Source organism: Sus scrofa, chromosome 12 (assembly GCF_000003025.6).
Source record: "Sus scrofa isolate TJ Tabasco breed Duroc chromosome 12, Sscrofa11.1, whole genome shotgun sequence".
In the NCBI taxonomy this organism is placed as follows: Eukaryota; Metazoa; Chordata; class Mammalia; order Artiodactyla; family Suidae; genus Sus; species Sus scrofa.
The window spans coordinates 23,751,058-23,767,814 of NC_010454.4; the positions used below are offsets into that span (position 1 = coordinate 23,751,058).

General features: G+C 45.4%; 1 protein-coding gene across 1 annotated transcript; it reads right to left on the minus strand.

Annotated features, from left to right (window-relative positions):
* Positions 864 to 15,419, minus strand: MRPL45 (mitochondrial ribosomal protein L45). The gene is made up of 8 exons (XM_021067079.1): positions 15,271 to 15,419; positions 14,259 to 14,436; positions 13,427 to 13,544; positions 11,346 to 11,444; positions 3,984 to 4,032; positions 2,606 to 2,755; positions 1,780 to 1,953; positions 864 to 1,595 (listed from the first exon to the last, which is right to left on the minus strand). The coding sequence occupies exons 1-8, from the start codon at positions 15,334 to 15,336 to the stop codon at positions 1,509 to 1,511; spliced, it is 921 nt and encodes a 306-aa protein (XP_020922738.1). The 5' UTR covers positions 15,337 to 15,419; the 3' UTR covers positions 864 to 1,508.

Genomic DNA, 16,757 nt, shown 5'->3' on the forward strand with positions numbered 1-16,757 from the left:
TTTCCCCCAGTGAGGCCTGGTCTGTTTGCTGCTTTGCTGAGATGGTAGCTTTACAGAGACTGAGGAGTCAGGTTATTCTCAGCCTGATTCTAGTTCCTTGGCCTCTCCTCTTAAGTCAAGGTCAGAACAGATTAATCCTTAACCGAAGTGATAAGTTCCTTAAAAAAAAATTCTAGACTTGAAAAACAGAAACACGAGAATTTAGGTCCTGATTTTTACAGGGAGCCCTCATGGGTGGATCAAAATAACAGTACTGTAAGCCAAGCTTGCTGCAGGGCAGAGTGATTTCCCTGGTCATACCTCCGATGACCCATGAGCATGGAAGGGCCCACATCCTCCTCCCGACAGCCCAGCTGGAGCTAAGGAACAAGGAGGGTAGCTGCACTGTTTGACACTACACAGGTCCATAGTCCGGTACCTTTGCTTCCAGTGCAGTCTGGAAAAATAGCCACCATCTCCAAAAGGTGCTAGAAATCAGGAAACCAAGTCTCACTGATGGATCTTCCAAATGCATCAACACTTCCCTGATCCCTGCCTCCCCCAATGTTTCCTGGGATCACACCAGAATGGAGCTGATAATTAAGAAAAAAATACAGAGTTCCTGTCGTGGCGCAGGAGAAACGAATCCTACCAGGAACCATGAGGTTGCGGGTTTGATATCTGGCCTCGCTCAGTGGGTTAAGGATCTGGCGTTGCTGTGAGCTGTGGTGTAGGTCGCAGACGCAGCTTGGATCCTGCATTGCTGTGGCTGTGGAGTAGGCTGCCAGCTGCAGCTCCGATTTGACCACTAGCCTGGGAACCTCCATATGCTGCAGGTGCAGCCATAAAAAGCAAAAAAATAAAAAAAAAAAAAATACAAAGGCTGAGGGAGAAATGATTTTTTTTGGATTTACACTCATTTGTGAAATACAAATGCTGATTCAGTCAGTATATGAGAAAAGACCCTCTTAAATGATACCATTTTTATAAACACTAATTTTTCCCAAGTCTGGATTTCCTAAAAGTCTCATCACTCACAATTAAGATAACTTCCATTTCTGCCATTTTGAAGGCTAGTCTACTTCCAGCCTGAACTAGGAGAAATGCACAGGACTTATCACAATTTGTCCAACACCTGACAGTGTTTTATTTCAAACTCTGATCCCTGCCCTGTAATGAGAAATGAAAGTTAGCCAGTTTGCTCCTGACAGTTCTTGCTGTGGGAAAAGCTGATAATCAGATGCTCTCTGAACCACATTGTTTCTCATCCAGAGTCAGAAGCTGGATATAAGATTTAAAGAAGAAGAGGGTCCATGGCTGTGCACAGGACCCACCTACCAGGGCCCAGCCATCAGCAGTGGTTACTGACAACAAGACTGCCCAGAAGAGCCACGCAGAGCAAGAGAGAGCAAAGGTAGTTCTTTCTACGGCAGGAAGAAGACAGATGACTTCACAGCTCCCAGGTTCTTAGACTTCACAGCTTCCAGCCATCTCATCACCCAGGCTTCACCTCAGGAGTCATTTCGCCGTCACGCAGGCTGAGGCTTATGGACCTCTCCTTGTGGCTCTTCAAACTCTTCCCAGGGTTTCAGCTGGGGGCCAGGTATCATCACCGTCTGAAAGAGCAGGAAGCTGAGTTATGTACCATCTAAGTCCATGGCTTACCCAGGAGAGATTCAGGCCCACTCCCAACAGGAGGATTCCTCTTCCCTGACCCTGCATCACCCCCTCTCTCCACTAGGCAGAGCCCAGCATGGGTGGCTTAGGATGCCGTGTTGTAAACCACACAATGTACTTTACCTTAAGGATGGGCTGCTTAGGGGGTGCCCATGGGGGAATGATCTTGCCATGCATTCGCCAGCTCCCATAAGGGTCCACCAGGTGCTTTTCAAAGACAACATACTCCAGGACATCCCTGGGCACATCTTCCTGTCCATACATCAACCGGCCAAACCGGTCATAGATGGCCAGAGTCTGCAAGAGTGAAAGTAAATCTAGTCTGTTAGTTCTCAGAGCTTTTTTTTTTTTTCCTCTTTGCCACACAACTATTTTTGAAACAACCAGAACAAAAAAATTTAATGGACAGAAACAAGTGTTTTCAGATTTCTGAATCTAGACTGACGGATCAACCACTGACACTTTACTCTTAGATGGTTTCTGATTGGGGTGAAAGGGTTGGAAGTAGGTGGGAGGGAGTCAGGAAGGGTGGGTTAGAAAAGCCTCACACTGTTGTTGCAAAGCTAACATCTAGCGGCGGGAAGGCGCAGAGAGAGGGCAAGCAAGACCATGGTGAACCTCGGAGTTCCCGTCGTGGCTCAGAGGAAACGAATCCAACTAGGAACCAGGTTTCAGGTTCAATCCCTGGCCTCACTCAATGGGTTAAGGATCCAGCATTGCTATGGCTGTGACGTAGGCTGGCAGCTACAGCTCCGACTGGGCCCCTAGCCTGGGAACCTCCATATGCTGCGGGTGTGGCCCTCAAAATTAAAAAAAAAAAAAAAAAAAAGGCCATGGTGAACCTTTCCTTAAAACTCACGGTCCCGGGCAGCTGTATCCAGGACTCGGAGGCAGGTGCCCAAACCAAGAGTGAAGAAAAGCGGGGAGGAAAGCAGACTGGTGCCTCTACCTGCCGAGTGTGCATGCGGACGGTGACCTGGCCATAGATGTTGCCCTGGTTCATCAGACTCGAACAGCGAACCTGCACCACCTGGGGTGGCTCTAAAGATTCTACGAAGCTCCACCGGACAGTCTTGTATCTGATGTCCCAGACCATATCCTGAGGGCAGAGGAGAAGAGTTCAACTGGATTTTTCCTCCCTGCTAGGAAGACGCTGCTGATTTCCACACTTGCTCTCATTTCTTGCAATATTACAGTCCACATGCAACACTTCCTCCCAAATGCTTTCTGGGGCTTGTTTTCTCTCTCACCTTTCCAAGTTGCACTGAAGCTACTACTCAAGTTCACCTCACAACAACTTTTTTTCATTTCTCTTCTTTTTTTTTGTTTTCTTTTTAGGGCTGCAAAACCATCAGATTCAAGCCGCATCTGCAGCCTAAGCCACAGCTCGATGCCAACACCAGATCCTTAATCCATGGAGCAAGGCCAGGGATCAAACCTGCATCCTCACGGGTACTAGCTGGGTACATAATCAGGTAGGCCACAACGGGAACTCCTCTCTTTTCATTTCTAAGTCACAACTCAAGACCCTTCTCCAAATCAATGAAAAGCACACTCCAAACTACCAGCTTACCTACTATGCCATTACCCCTTCATAACCTGCTCATTACTGCATGCATTTCTGTTGACTGCTCAGGTTTGGGGTTTTGATTCTTTCACCTTTTGGCAGTGAAAGATGGGATTTTATAGGAATATAAAGGCTAACCTGCTAAGACACCGTAAGCTATACTTGTCCCTGGGGAGGTGAGGCAGAACTGACAGAAACTGAGGTTCTTATTCTTAAACCTCTAACTGAACCGTAAAGTCCTCATTCTTGGGGGGGGGTCTCCTAAAGCACCTGGCACCCCGTTATTCTTCTGTTTGTTTTTTGTTAGCCACGCCAGCGACATGCAGAGGTTCCTGGGCCAGGGATCGAACCTGCGCCACAGCAGCATCCCGAGCCACAGCAGGGACAACACCAGATATGCTGAGCCATCAGGGAACTCCCCTGGCACTCCTGTTATCACACAATGTAGGCCTCATAAATATCTGTCAAATCCTTTCTGGCTGAAAAGACATGGGCGGGGCTGGCCTAATGTGGCCCTGTACCCTGATCCCAGGACCTGGAGCCTCAGGACTGTCTGCTGAGGGACTTCCGCTTCCTTCATTTGCATGGCCCTTACAAGACTCCATTTCAAGTCTTTATCATGCAGCCAAAAATAATCAAACTTCAACTTTTTGCTTTAAACTTCCTGCACTTTCAAAACCGATCTTTAAGAAAACCAGAGGTGATATCTAGACAATGTCTGCTCAGGCATCCCACAGTTTTAAGAAGCATGAGAACCTACCGGAAAGCAGTTTTCGGTTACCAAGGTATGAAGCCGGTCATGGTCTGAGCTAAAAAGGAAAAAGATATATATCACTGACTCTTGCTCTTTTTTTTTTTTGGTCTTTTTAGGGCTGCACACACCCTAAAATTTTTAAGGGAGTTCCTGTTGTGGCTCAGCAGGTTAAGAATCCAACTAGTAGAGCTCCCATCGTGGCTCAGCAGTAACAATCCCTGGCTAGTATCCGTGAGGACGCAGGTTCCAACCCTGGCCTCGCTCAGTAGGTTAAGGATCTGGCATTGCTGTGAGCTGTGGTGTAGGTCGAAAATGTGGTCGGATCTGGCATTGCTGTGGTGTAGACCAGCAGCTATAGCTCCCATTTGACCCCTAGCCTGGGAATTTCCATATGCTGCAGATACAGCCCTTAAAAAAAAAAAAAAAAAAAAGACAGAAAGGCTGGAGAGAAAACACGTGCACACACACATTTTAAAATCTCCAGATGCCAGAAAGGAAGTGGGAAATAAAAGCAGAAGGGAAAAAACACAACCTGATACCACAGCAGCATAAGAGACGCTTAAGGGATCCAGAAATAGGATCTGCTGGCTAAAGTTTGACTTTTCCTGAAACCTTGGACACTGGAAGGACAGAGAGTTGGAACTGAGATCCCTGAATGACCTCCAAAAGAGTCCTGTACTGGTGTTCCCATCATGGCTCAATGGTTAACAAATCCAACTAGGAACCATGAGGTTGTGGGTTCGATCCCTGACCTCGATCAGGGGGTTAAGGATCCAGCGTTGCTGTGAGGTGTGATATAGGTCAAAGACACGGCTCAGATCCTCCATTGCTGTGGCTGTGGTGTAGGCTGGCAGCCGTAGCTCTGATTAGACCCCTAGCCTGGGAACCTCTATATGCCACGGGTGCAGCCCTAAAAAAAAGACAAAAAGCCAAGAAAAAAAAAAAAAAAAAAAAGGAGTCTTGCACCTATGAGAAAGGGAACCTAGAAAAATAGTCTACCAACCTAGAGAGAAAGCTTCCCTCTGTCTAGAGATCTTGAGGAGTCGGGGAGTGGGGGGGATCTAAAAACAACCCCCCCAAAATTAAAAAACTAAAGCCCTAAACCCACATTATCCACAGATATGGACACAGAATTTATCTGTGGTGCAAGAATTCGTAAGCCAAGGAGTTTCCCAGTGGCTTAGCAGTTAAGGATCCGTCATTGTTACTGCTGTGGCATGGATTTAATCCCTGGCTTGGGATTTTTGTATGCTTTGGGCACAGCCAAAAAAAAAAAAGAATACCTAAGCTAAGAAATTAACTGATACCTGGGAATGATATCCCTTGAGTATCTGACAGAAACAAAACCTCTCTAGAAGCATACTCCCATCTTAAGTTGTTTGGAAATCCCTCAGAAGAAACACTCTCCACTAAACCAAAGTTTACAATGAAACATTACAAAGTGTTCTGGACTCGATCTAGCAAAACCAAAGACAGAGACATTAAGCAAAACGACAGAGCAGGAAGCACTGAGGGTAGATCCCTCCACGGAAACAACTGATCAATTAGAAAAAAATGATCAAAACCACAATTTCAGGACTCTGGATGTTGACTAGATATTTATGAACAACTAGGGCAGTGCTTGAAGGGAGAAACCAGTGACCCTGGATTTAAGGACATGTGCAAACCTGTCCTTCTCCTTCCCTCGGCCCTGCCATGTTCCTGGAGTGGATGGCTGGTGCTAGGGCAGGTACTGGGGGCCTTGCCCTCCAAAATTCTGAGCTGCACATTTTGGTCAGTCTAGTTGGATCACAAAGAGACCAGAGCAAATGCTGCCCTGGTTTCAGCCCTGCTGGCTACAGCAGCTTTTCCCCCTGACATCAAGCAGAAGATTTAAAGGGATAAAGGGACAAGAACACCTGTTTTGTTTTTATTCAGCCAGACAATTTAGGAAATTTTTGTCAGGTCACTGGGCTGACTGCAGAGATAATAGGACAGAAACTTCAATGACTACCCCCAACAAAGAATGCATACTTAGCAATGTTAGTTTAGAAAAGTCACAAATGGATGGCAGCGGCACTAATGAGCAAAGTCAGCAATTCCTGAGGAGAGGAGGAATCTGACTTCCAGAGTTACTTCATGATATTACTCAGAATGTCTAGCTCTCAAAAGAATTTTACAAAGTAAATAAAGATACAACTCAACAGCAAGAAAACCAACAATCCAATGGAAAAATGGGCAAAAGACCTGAATAGACATTTCTCCAAAGAAGATATAAAGATATCTGGCCAACGAGCACATGAAAAAATGCTCAACATCACTGATTATTAGAGAAATGCAAATCAAAAGTACTATGAGATACCACCTCACACCAGTTACAATGACCATCATTACCAAGTCCACAACAAATGCTGCAAAGGATGTGGAGAAGAGGGAACCCTCCTACACTATAAACTGGTACAACCACTATGGAAAACAGTATGGAGGTGCCTTAGAAAAGTAAATATAGAACTATCGTATGACCAGCAATCCCACTCTTGGGCATACATCCAGACAAAACTTTCATAGAAAAAGACACATGCACCTGTATGTTCACTGCAGCACTATTCACAATACCAAGACATGGAAACAACCTAAATGTCCATGACAGATGATTGGATTAAGAAGACGTAGTATATATACACAATAGAATACTACTTGGTCATAAAAAAGAACAAAATAATGCCATTTGCAGCAACGTGGATGGAACTACAGACTCTCATACTAAGTGAAGAAAGTCAGAAAGAGAAAGGCAGGAGTTCCTGTCGTGGCACAGTGGTTGACGAGTCCGACTGGGAACCATGAGGTTGCAGGTTTGGTCCCTGCCCTTGCTCAGTGGGTTGAACCGGTGTTGCTGTGAGCTGTGGTGTGGGTTGCATTCGCAGCTCGGATCCTGCATTGCTGTGGCTCTGGCGTGGGCTGGTGGCTACAGCTCCGGTTCAATCCCTAGCCTGGGAACCTCCATATGCCACAGGAGCGGCCCAAGAAATGTCAAAAAGTAAAAAGAAAAAAAAGGAAGAGAAAGGCAAATACCATATGACATCACAAATGTGGAATCTAATATGTGGCACAAATGACCCTACCCAGAAAAGAAACTGATGTGACTTGGAGAACAGACTTGTGGTTGCCAAGGGGGAGGGGGAAGGAGTGGGATGGACTGGGAATCTGGGGTTAATAGATGCAAACAATTGCATTTGGAATGGATAAGCAATGAGATCCTGCTATATAGCACTGGGAACTATATCTAGTCACTTATGATGGAGCACGATGGCGAATAATGTCAGAAAAAGAATATATATATATGTGTGTGTGTGAGACTGGATCATTTTGCTGTACAGCAGAAAACTGACAACACTGTAAACCAACTACAACAGAAAAAATAAAAATCATATTAAAAAAACAAAGTAAAAAAAGAAACACGAAGGCATGACCTATCCACAGAAAAAAAATATTTGACAGAAACCATACCTGAGGAAGCCCAGACACTGGAATTATTAGTCAAAGATGTTAAATCAGAAGTTCATGGCTCAGTGGTTAACAAACCCTACTAGCATCCAGGAGGACATGGGTTCGATCCCTGGCCTCGCTCAGTGGGTTAAGGATCTGGCGTTGCCATGAGCTGTGGTGTAGGTCGCAGATGCAGCTCAGATCCCACGTTGCTGTGGCCGTGGTGTAGGCCAGAGGCTACAGCTCCGATTCGACTTTAACCTGGGAACCTCCATACACCACTGGTGCAGCCCTAAAAAGACAAAAAAAAAAAAAAAAAAAAAAAAAGGTGTTAAATCAACTATCCTACTTATACTCATTGAGATAAATGAATAAACGAAACTATAAACAAAGAACTAAAGAAAATCAGAAAACAATGTACAAAATAAGAATATCAATAAAGAGATAGAAATTATGAGAAAGAACCAAATTCTAGACTTAAAAGTATAGTAAATGAAATTAAAAATTTACTACAGGGAGAGTTCCTACCATGGCTCAGAAGTAATGAACTCAACTAATATCCATGAGAACACAGGTTTGTTCCCTGGCCTCACTCAGTGGGTTAAGGATCTGGAGTTGCCGTGAGCTGTGGTGTAGGTCGCAGATATGGTTCAGATCTGGCATTGCTGTCACTGTGGCTGGCAGCTACAGCCCCAACTGGACCCCAAGCCTGGGAACCTGCACATGGCGTGGGTATGCTCTTTTAGACCAAAAAAAAAAAAAACCCAAAAACCTATAGGCCAAAATCCCTTATGAGGATAAATCAACAAAATACTAGCAAACCAAATTTCAACATCACACTAAAAGGATTACTCATCACGACCAAGTAGGAGTTATCTCTAGAATGCAAGGGTGGTTTAACATAAGAAAATCAATGTAATACACCACATAATAAAATGAAAGGAGAAAACCAACATGACTATCTCAGCTGAAGATGAAAAGCATTTGACAAAATCCAACACATTTTCATGATAAAAACATTCAATGAACTAGGACTAGAAGTTACCTTTCTCAGAGTTCCCGCTGTGGTGCAGCGGAAACGAATCCAACTAGGAACCATGAGGGTGCGGGTTCGATCCCTGGCCTTGCTCAATAGGTTAAAGATGTGGCGTTACCGTTAGCTGTGGTGTAGGTCACAGACACGGCTTGGATCTGGCATTGCTGTGGCTCTGGTGTAGGCCGGCAACAACAGCACCAATTGGACCCCTAGCCTGGGAACCTCAATATGCCGCAGGTGCGTCCTTATAAAGACAAGACACACACATACAGAAAAAAAGAAATTACCTTTCTCAACATGATAAAGCCCTTTTAAGAAAAATCCCGGAGTTCCATCTTGGCTCAGTGGAAACAAACCTGACCAGTATCCATGAGGATGCAGGTTCAATCCCTGGCCCCACTCAGTGGGTTAAGGATCCAGCGTTGCTAGGAGCTGTGGTGTAGGTCACAGATGCGGCTTGGATCCAGTGTGGCTGTGGCTGTGGCAGAGGATGGCAGCTGCAGCTCCAATCACACCCCTAGCCTGGGAACTTCCATATGCTGTGGGTGAGGCCCTAAAAAAAAGCAAAAAACAAAAACATACAGCCTTCATATAAATTTTTGCAATACATTAAACAATGCTGTACGTTGTTTATTCATATGTATACATGATGAAAGTATAAAAATGTTCATGGGAGGAGCTCCTGTCATGGCGCAGTGGTTAATGAATCTGACTAGGAACCATGAGGTTGCGGGTTCGGTCCCTGGCCTTGCTCTGTGGATTAAGGATCTGGCGTTGCTGTGAGCTGTGGTGTAGGCTGCAGATGGGGCTCGGATCCCACGTTGCTGTGGCTCTGACCTAGGCCAGTGGCTACAACTCCAATTAGACCCCCAGCCTGGGAACCTCCATATGCCGCAGGAGCAGCCCAAGAAACGGCAAAAAGACAAAAAAAAAAAAAAAACCAAAAAAAACTTCATGGGAATGATAGGATAGTGGTTCTCCCTAGGAAGGAAAAGAATGGGGAGGCTGGGCCTTTAGCTATAAAGCTTTATCCTTGTCCCCTCCCCTAATCAGGCATTCAGATATGGCAAAATGAGCCTGCTGTATAGCATAGGGAACTATATCTAATCACTTGTCATGAAACATAACAGAGGATAATGTGAGAAAGAGAATATATGTATGACTGGGTCACTTTGTGGTACAGTGGAAATTGACGGAATACTGTAAATCAAATAGTGAAAAAAATTAAAATCTTAAAAAAAGAAAAAAAAAGATATGGCAAAATGTAAACATCTAGTACCTCGAATGGCACTTTTTTATATGTACCCAATATTTCACATTTCTTTTGTTTGTTTTTGTTTTTTAGGGCCACATCTGCAGCATGGAAGATTCCAGTCTAGGGGTCGAATTGAAGCTTCAGCTGCCAGCCTTCATCACAGCCACAGCAACGCAGGATCTAAGCCACGTCTACGACCTACACCCCAGCTCATGACAACACTGGACCCTTAACCCACTGAATAAAGCCAAGGATGGAACCTGCATCCTCACGGATGCTAGTCAGATTCGTTTTGGCTGAGCCATGACAGGAACTCCCAAAATTTCACAATTTAAAACGTTTTTTAAAAGAAAAGCAAAAAGGTAGTGCCTGTAATGGCTCATGGAAATGAACCTGACTAGCATCCATAAGGATGCAGGTTCGAATCCTGGCCTCACTCAGTGGGTTAAGGATCCGGCATTGCCGTGAGCTGTGGTGTAGGCTGCAGATGCAGCTCAGATCCTGAGTTGCTGTGGCTGTGGTATAGGCCTGCACCTACTGCTCCAATTCTACCCCAGCCTACGAACCTCCATATGCTGCAGGTGTGGCCCTAAAAAGCAGGAAAAAAAAAAAAAAAAGATTATTTCAGGCCCCTCGTGTTGATTTTCCAACTCTCTAGCAGCCTTGACTTCTCTCCTGGTTAGATCAAGAAAAAGTCGGAAATTTTTTTTTTTTTGGTCTTTTTGCCATTTCTTTGGGCCGCTTCCAAGGCATGTGGAGGTTCCCAGGCTAGGGGTCCAATCGGAGCTGTAGCCACTGGTCTACACCACAGCCACAGCAACTCGGGGATCTGAGGCACGTCTGCAACCTACACCACGGCTCACGACAACACCGGATCCTTAACCCACTGAGCAAGGCCAGGGATCGAACCCAAAACCTCACGGTTCCCAGTCGGATTTGTTAACCACTGAGCCACGACGGGATCTCCAAGTTGGGAATTTTATTTTATTTTATTTTATTTTTTGTCTTTTGTCTTTTTTGTTGTTGTTGTTGCTATTTCTTGGGCCGCTCCGCGGCATATGGAGGTTCCCAGGCTAGGGGTCTAATCGGAGCTGTAGCCACCGGCCTACACCAGAGCCACAGCAACTCGGGATCCGAGCCACGTCTGCAACCTACACCACAGCTCACGGCAACACCGGATCATTAACCCACTGAGCAAGGGCAGGGATCGAACCCGCAACCTCATGGTTCCTAGTCGGATTCGTTAACCACTGCACCACGATGGGAACTCCAGGGAATTTTAAAAGAAGTGTATTCAAAATAATTAAGCAAAGGAAATGTACATTTACACAAGGTATGAACACAAAAAAGGTCAAGATGAATTAGGAATTAGATGGGATGAAAATAGTAGCAGTTCAGCCGAGTCCCAACACCTGCTGGTGAAGCTAAGCCAGACCGAATGGTAAAAACTCCCAGAAGCCATGAGAGGAGTCAAGGATAGCTCCAGGCTCCAATTATTTCCCACAGAGGAAGTGCTCCCACTCTAGAACTCTTATCTGAAGGAAAGAAAACTCTGTGCCCAGAGCAACAGCTGCTCAGAACATAACCGGTATAAAACAGGGAGTTCACGTACTTGTTTAGACACAGGTGCGCTTCAATGAAGATATCCTTGGCTTTTTCAGGGAAGTCCTTAATTTTAAAATTAGGATCACTTTCTCTTATCTTGCGGATTCTGTAAAATTAAACATGAGAATTTATTCTAAAGAAGACAATGCCAGCCTACACCACAGCTCATGGCAACACTGGACCCTTAACCCACTGAGGGAGGCCAGGGATCAAACCTGCGACCTCATGGTTCCTAGTCGGATTCATTTCCGCTGTGCCATGACGAGAACTCTCTATCAGATACATTTTTTTAAAATCAATAGCTTAGATGGTTATGTAGTTGGGAAAGATAATTATTAGAATGGATGATAGAAGGAAGATTTAAAAGAATCTTACAGAAAGGCAAATATTCTAAGATATCACTTATATGTGAAATTAAAAAAAATGATATAAATGCACTTATTCGGAGTTCCCACTGTGGCGCAACGGAAACGAACTTGACCAGGATCCATGAGGTTGCGGGTTCAACCCCTGGCCTTGCTCAGTGGCTTAAGGATCCAGCATTGCCATGAGCTGTGGTGTAGGTCACAGACACGGCTTGATCTGGTGTTGCTATGACTGTGGTGTAGGCTGGCAGCTGCAGTTCCGACTTGACCCCCTAGCCTGGGAACCTCCATTATGCCACGGGTGCAGCCCTAAAAAAAACAGAAAAAGAAGTAGTAAGAATATGTGTACAGTTACAATTATAACAAAGGCAGACGCAAAAAGACCCCAGGAAGTCTTTTTGAGAACTTTAAGAGAAAAAGACATTTTCAGGCAAAAAAAGGATATGCCAAGACACAGCACAATTGCCAAGGAACTGGCAATTAGTTTTTTTTTTTTTTTCCCTCATTATAGTTGATGACAATTAGTTGGGAAATGCTGAAGATTAGTTTGAGAAAAAGAAAATAAGGAGAGAGATGATGATTTTGGAGAGGAAGGTAAGAGACAAATTATGAAAAGCCCTGAATATTACTAACGAAATCTGGATTTGGGCGTTCCCCTTGTGGAAACGAATCCGATTAATATCCATGAGAAGACAGGTTCGAACCCTGGCCTCGCTCAGTGGGTTAAGGATCCGGCGTTGCCGTGGGCTGTGGTGTAGGTCACAGACGTTGCTGTGGCGTAGGCCAGCAGCTGTAGCTCCAATTGGACCCCTAGCCTGGGAACCTCCATATGCTGCAGGTGCAGCCCTAAAAAGCAAAAAAAAAAAAAAAAAAGAAATCTAGATTTTATTCTTCAGGTTAACAGGGAACCACAAAGGAGTGTGAGGCAAAAGAGTTGATGAAATAAGATCTGTATTTAGAGAAATATGCTATGGCCACATGAATAATTAACACTGACTCAATATACTTGTGCACAGAAATCTACATATGACCCTAAAGAACCTATAATTTAAATACTGTCAGGGGCATTCCCGTTGTGGCACAATTGAAATGAATCTGACTAGGAACCATGAGGTTGTGGGTTCAATCCCTGGCCTCGCTCAGTGGGTTAAGGATCCAGCGTTGCCGTGAGCTATGGTGTACGTTGCAGATGTGGCTCGGATCTGGTGTTGCTGTGGCTATGGTGTAGGCCAGCAGCTGTAGCTCCAATTCAACCCCTAGCCTGGGAACCTCCATATGTGGGTGCTTTTTAGGCCTGCACCCCTGTGCGTGCAGGCCTAAAAAGCACAAAAAAAAAAAAAAAAAAAAAGGAAAAGAAAGGAAGAAAATATTGCCCAGTTATAGCCAACCCAGTTAGCCCAAGATGGCCTCTCCGGAATAAAATGATGATTAAGAAATTTTTTTTTTTGTCTTTTGCCTTTTAAGGGCCGCACCTGAGGCGTATGGAGGTTCCCAGGCTAGGGGTCCAATCCTATGCCACAGCCACAGCAATGCCACATCCGAGCCGAATCTGCAACCGACACCACAGCTCATAACAATGCCGGATCCTCAACCCACTGAGCCAGGCCAGGGATCGAACCCGCAACCTCATGGTTCCTAGCCAGATTCGTTTCTGCTGCACCACGGTGGGAATGCCAAGAAATTTTTATTCTAATAGTGACCCCCAGCTATCTCAGACACTTACGACAATTGTGAGGCCACATTCTTCTTCAGTCGCTCAGCTCTCTGTGCCAGTCCTTCCTTAGAAAGAGATGATATCCGGGCATCACCCTCAGGAGGAACATAGGCATCAAAGATACCAGCTGTAAAGAGAGGAGAAAACTAAGAAAGCATTGAAAGATTGAGAAAAAGTCATCTTGAGGTCATAAAAAAAATTGGGAGCCCTTCTGGATACAAAACAGACTAATGAAATAGACTTCCCGTGTAGAAGGTTTTATGCTGCATTAGAAAAAGTAGAATAAGGTAATTTTAGTCTTCTCTCAGAGCTTCTTCTTATACAAAATGGAGAAGTTTTACCCGCCAGGTAAAAGGCCACTTCAATGAATAATTTAAAAGCACAGTCAAAGATAACCTCATAAAATGTAGTGTATGTTAATTATTGAAGCTGAACTTAATCTGTGGTTAATTAAATGCTCTCAATCATAGCCCAAATAAGGAGTTCCCGTCATGGCTCAGTGGCTGACGAATCTGACTAGGAACCATGAGATTGTGGGTTCGATCCCTGGCCTCACTCAGTGGGTTAAGGATCTGGCATTTCTGTGAGCTGTGGTGTAGGTCGAAGACATGGTTCAGATCCCGAGTTGTTGTGGCCCTGGTGTAGGCTGGTGGCTACAGCTCTGATTCCACCCTAAGCCTGGGAACCTCCATGTACTGCAGGAGTGGCCCAAGAAATTGCCAAAAGACAAAAAGCCAAAAAAAACAAAAAACAAAAAATCATAGGCCAAATCATTCTACTCTCCAAGAAAATCTCTGACAAAAGGGGACTGGGTCTGGGTCTCAGAAATACCATGTCTCACCTGTACAGGCTAGATGTATGGGGCGCTCCAAACGTTCATGAGGTATGACCAGTCCTGCTTTCCGGGCATGTTCTACAAACTCCTTCTCTGATTTGTACTTGGGTTGATAGGTAGGGGGTGTGAAACGTTTTTTAGTTCTCACTGGAACTACTGCTGTGGACTGAGTCACCAAGACTGGCTGGAGGATAGCAGAAAAAGGTTAGATAATCAATCTTGCACAAATTCTAAGCAGAGATAGAAAGGGCACATCCAAAAAATGACTTAGGAACAATTATAAAGCCACATGTCACAAGGGGAAATGCACTACTATCTTAACAATTATGGCTGTCCCTTACTAAAAGGCAGTAAGTAACTTTACTAACACAACCCAATGTTTACGCATGGCTTTCCTTTAGTACTTTCCATGGCACAGGACTATGCCAAACCCCTGGGATGCAGAGTTGATGAAAGCAAGGCTTTTGCTTTCAAAGAACATTCAGTCTGATGGGGAACTTAAACACCAACTCTTTGGTATCTCCTCTACATTTACTCAGATTACATTCTATTGAAAGCCTCACTGTAAACTTTACTCTGTCGCTCTAGCTCCTAAGTGATCAATAACCCTTTCAAAGGCCAGGTTTCTTCTCTCTGATCATGAGGTTTCTTCAGGCAGGTACGAGACTCTCTCCTGTACAGCCACTGTGCAATTGAAATATTTATAAAAATAAAAGGGAAGCGAGCCCACCTTCCAAACCATTCTCTCCCCTTTAACACCTTCACGCTCGTCTGACCCAGACTTAACGGGAGAAACCTTAATCCTCGAGAAACTGCTCGCTCTCATGGCCATACCGAGGCTCTCACCACTCAGCCACACAGCTCAGTAGCTGTGTCCCGTTTACCTCAACTCTTCCCTAGCCTAGGTACGACTCATATCATCCAAACTCACGAAGGACAACTGCAAAGCGAGTATTTCTCTCTACTCTCTCCTACTCCTCCAGCCCCAAGAGTCCTATCCACCCCCGTCCCTACCCACCTGCCGAGACCACCATCCTAAAACCCTGGGTAAGCAAGACAAGCCCCGTGTTACGGGGGCTGCCATTTTGCTCGCGCAAAGGCAGCTGGGATGGAGACTGAAAGTGATGCGCCTGGGGCAGGAAAGAAGGCGCAAAGGGTGGAGCTAGCGCGGCCGTGGAATTTTCCAGGGCGCGCGCCCTCCTCCAAAGTGCGAGAGGCGCGAACGCGCACGTGCACGTCTGGGAGGGGGGCGGGGTGGGGGAGTGGAGTAGGGCTGCGCCTGCGTGGTAAGACGGCGTTGGGGGCAGGGGGAAGCACGGTTGTCACGCGCCAAGCGGAGGGCGCGGAGCCAGAGCTGCGCTTGCGCACCAGGCGTTCTGGCGGCCGGGAGTTACTCCCTTCCTGTAAAATTGGCACGTTGCTGCACCTTGCTTCTAGTCCGTGAAGAATGAGAAGCTGTTTCTCTTCTGAGACAAGTGTTTTTCTTCAGTGCCTACTTGGATCTTAGGAATGGCAAAAATGACTGGGTTCTGGGTCTGGGTCCGTCCTCGGACAACCTTAAGGCGGAGTTAACAATATAGTATTTATATGGAATAATATAGTTTTCCCAATCTGTACCGTGTGAAGGATAATAGTCTTTCTTACCATCAAATTAAGGTAGTTAATGACTATTGTGTTTATTGAAACAAAAGACGCATGGACTGATAAAAACATCTGTCTTTTTGGGACGGAGGTACAGAGGTACCTGTAGCACTTGCTTAGGCATTGCCAGGCAATTCGCTAAGCATTTTACATTTATTTACTCAATCATCAACGTAGGAGTAATACTCGTTTACATATGAACTTGGGCAGCACAGAAATTATGTAATTTTTCTAAGGTCACACAGCTAAGAACTAGAAGAATTGGGATTCACGTTCAAGCAGTCTAATTCTAGAACCCATTCACTGACTGCTACCTTGTACTGCTTCAGTAATCATTGCCGAAAGGCAAACACTTTCTATACTTAACTTTACGGTTTTATCTCATTTTGCCAATTAATTTTTTTTTTTTTTTTGTCTTTTTTGTTGTTGTTGTTGTTGTTGCTATTTCTTGGGCCGCTCCCGCGTCCCGCGGCATATGGAGGTTCCCAGGCTAGGGGTTGAATCGGAGCTGTAGCCACCGGCCTACGCTGGAGCCACAGCAACGCGGGATCCGAGCCGCGTCTGCAACCTACACCACAGCTCACGGCAATACCGGATCGTTAACCCACTGAGCAAGGGCAGGGACCGAACCCTCAACCTCATAGTTCCTAGTCGGATTCGTTAACCACTGCGCCACAACGGGAACTCCTTTTTTTTTTTTTTTTTTTTTTTGGTCTTTTTAGGGCTGCACCTGCAGCATATGGAAGGTCCCCCGCTAGGGGTCGAATTGGAATTGGAGCTGTAGCCCCTGGCCTATACCGCAGCCACAGCAACACCAGATCCAAGCTGCGTCTGCAAACTACACCACAGCTCAGGGCAACGCCA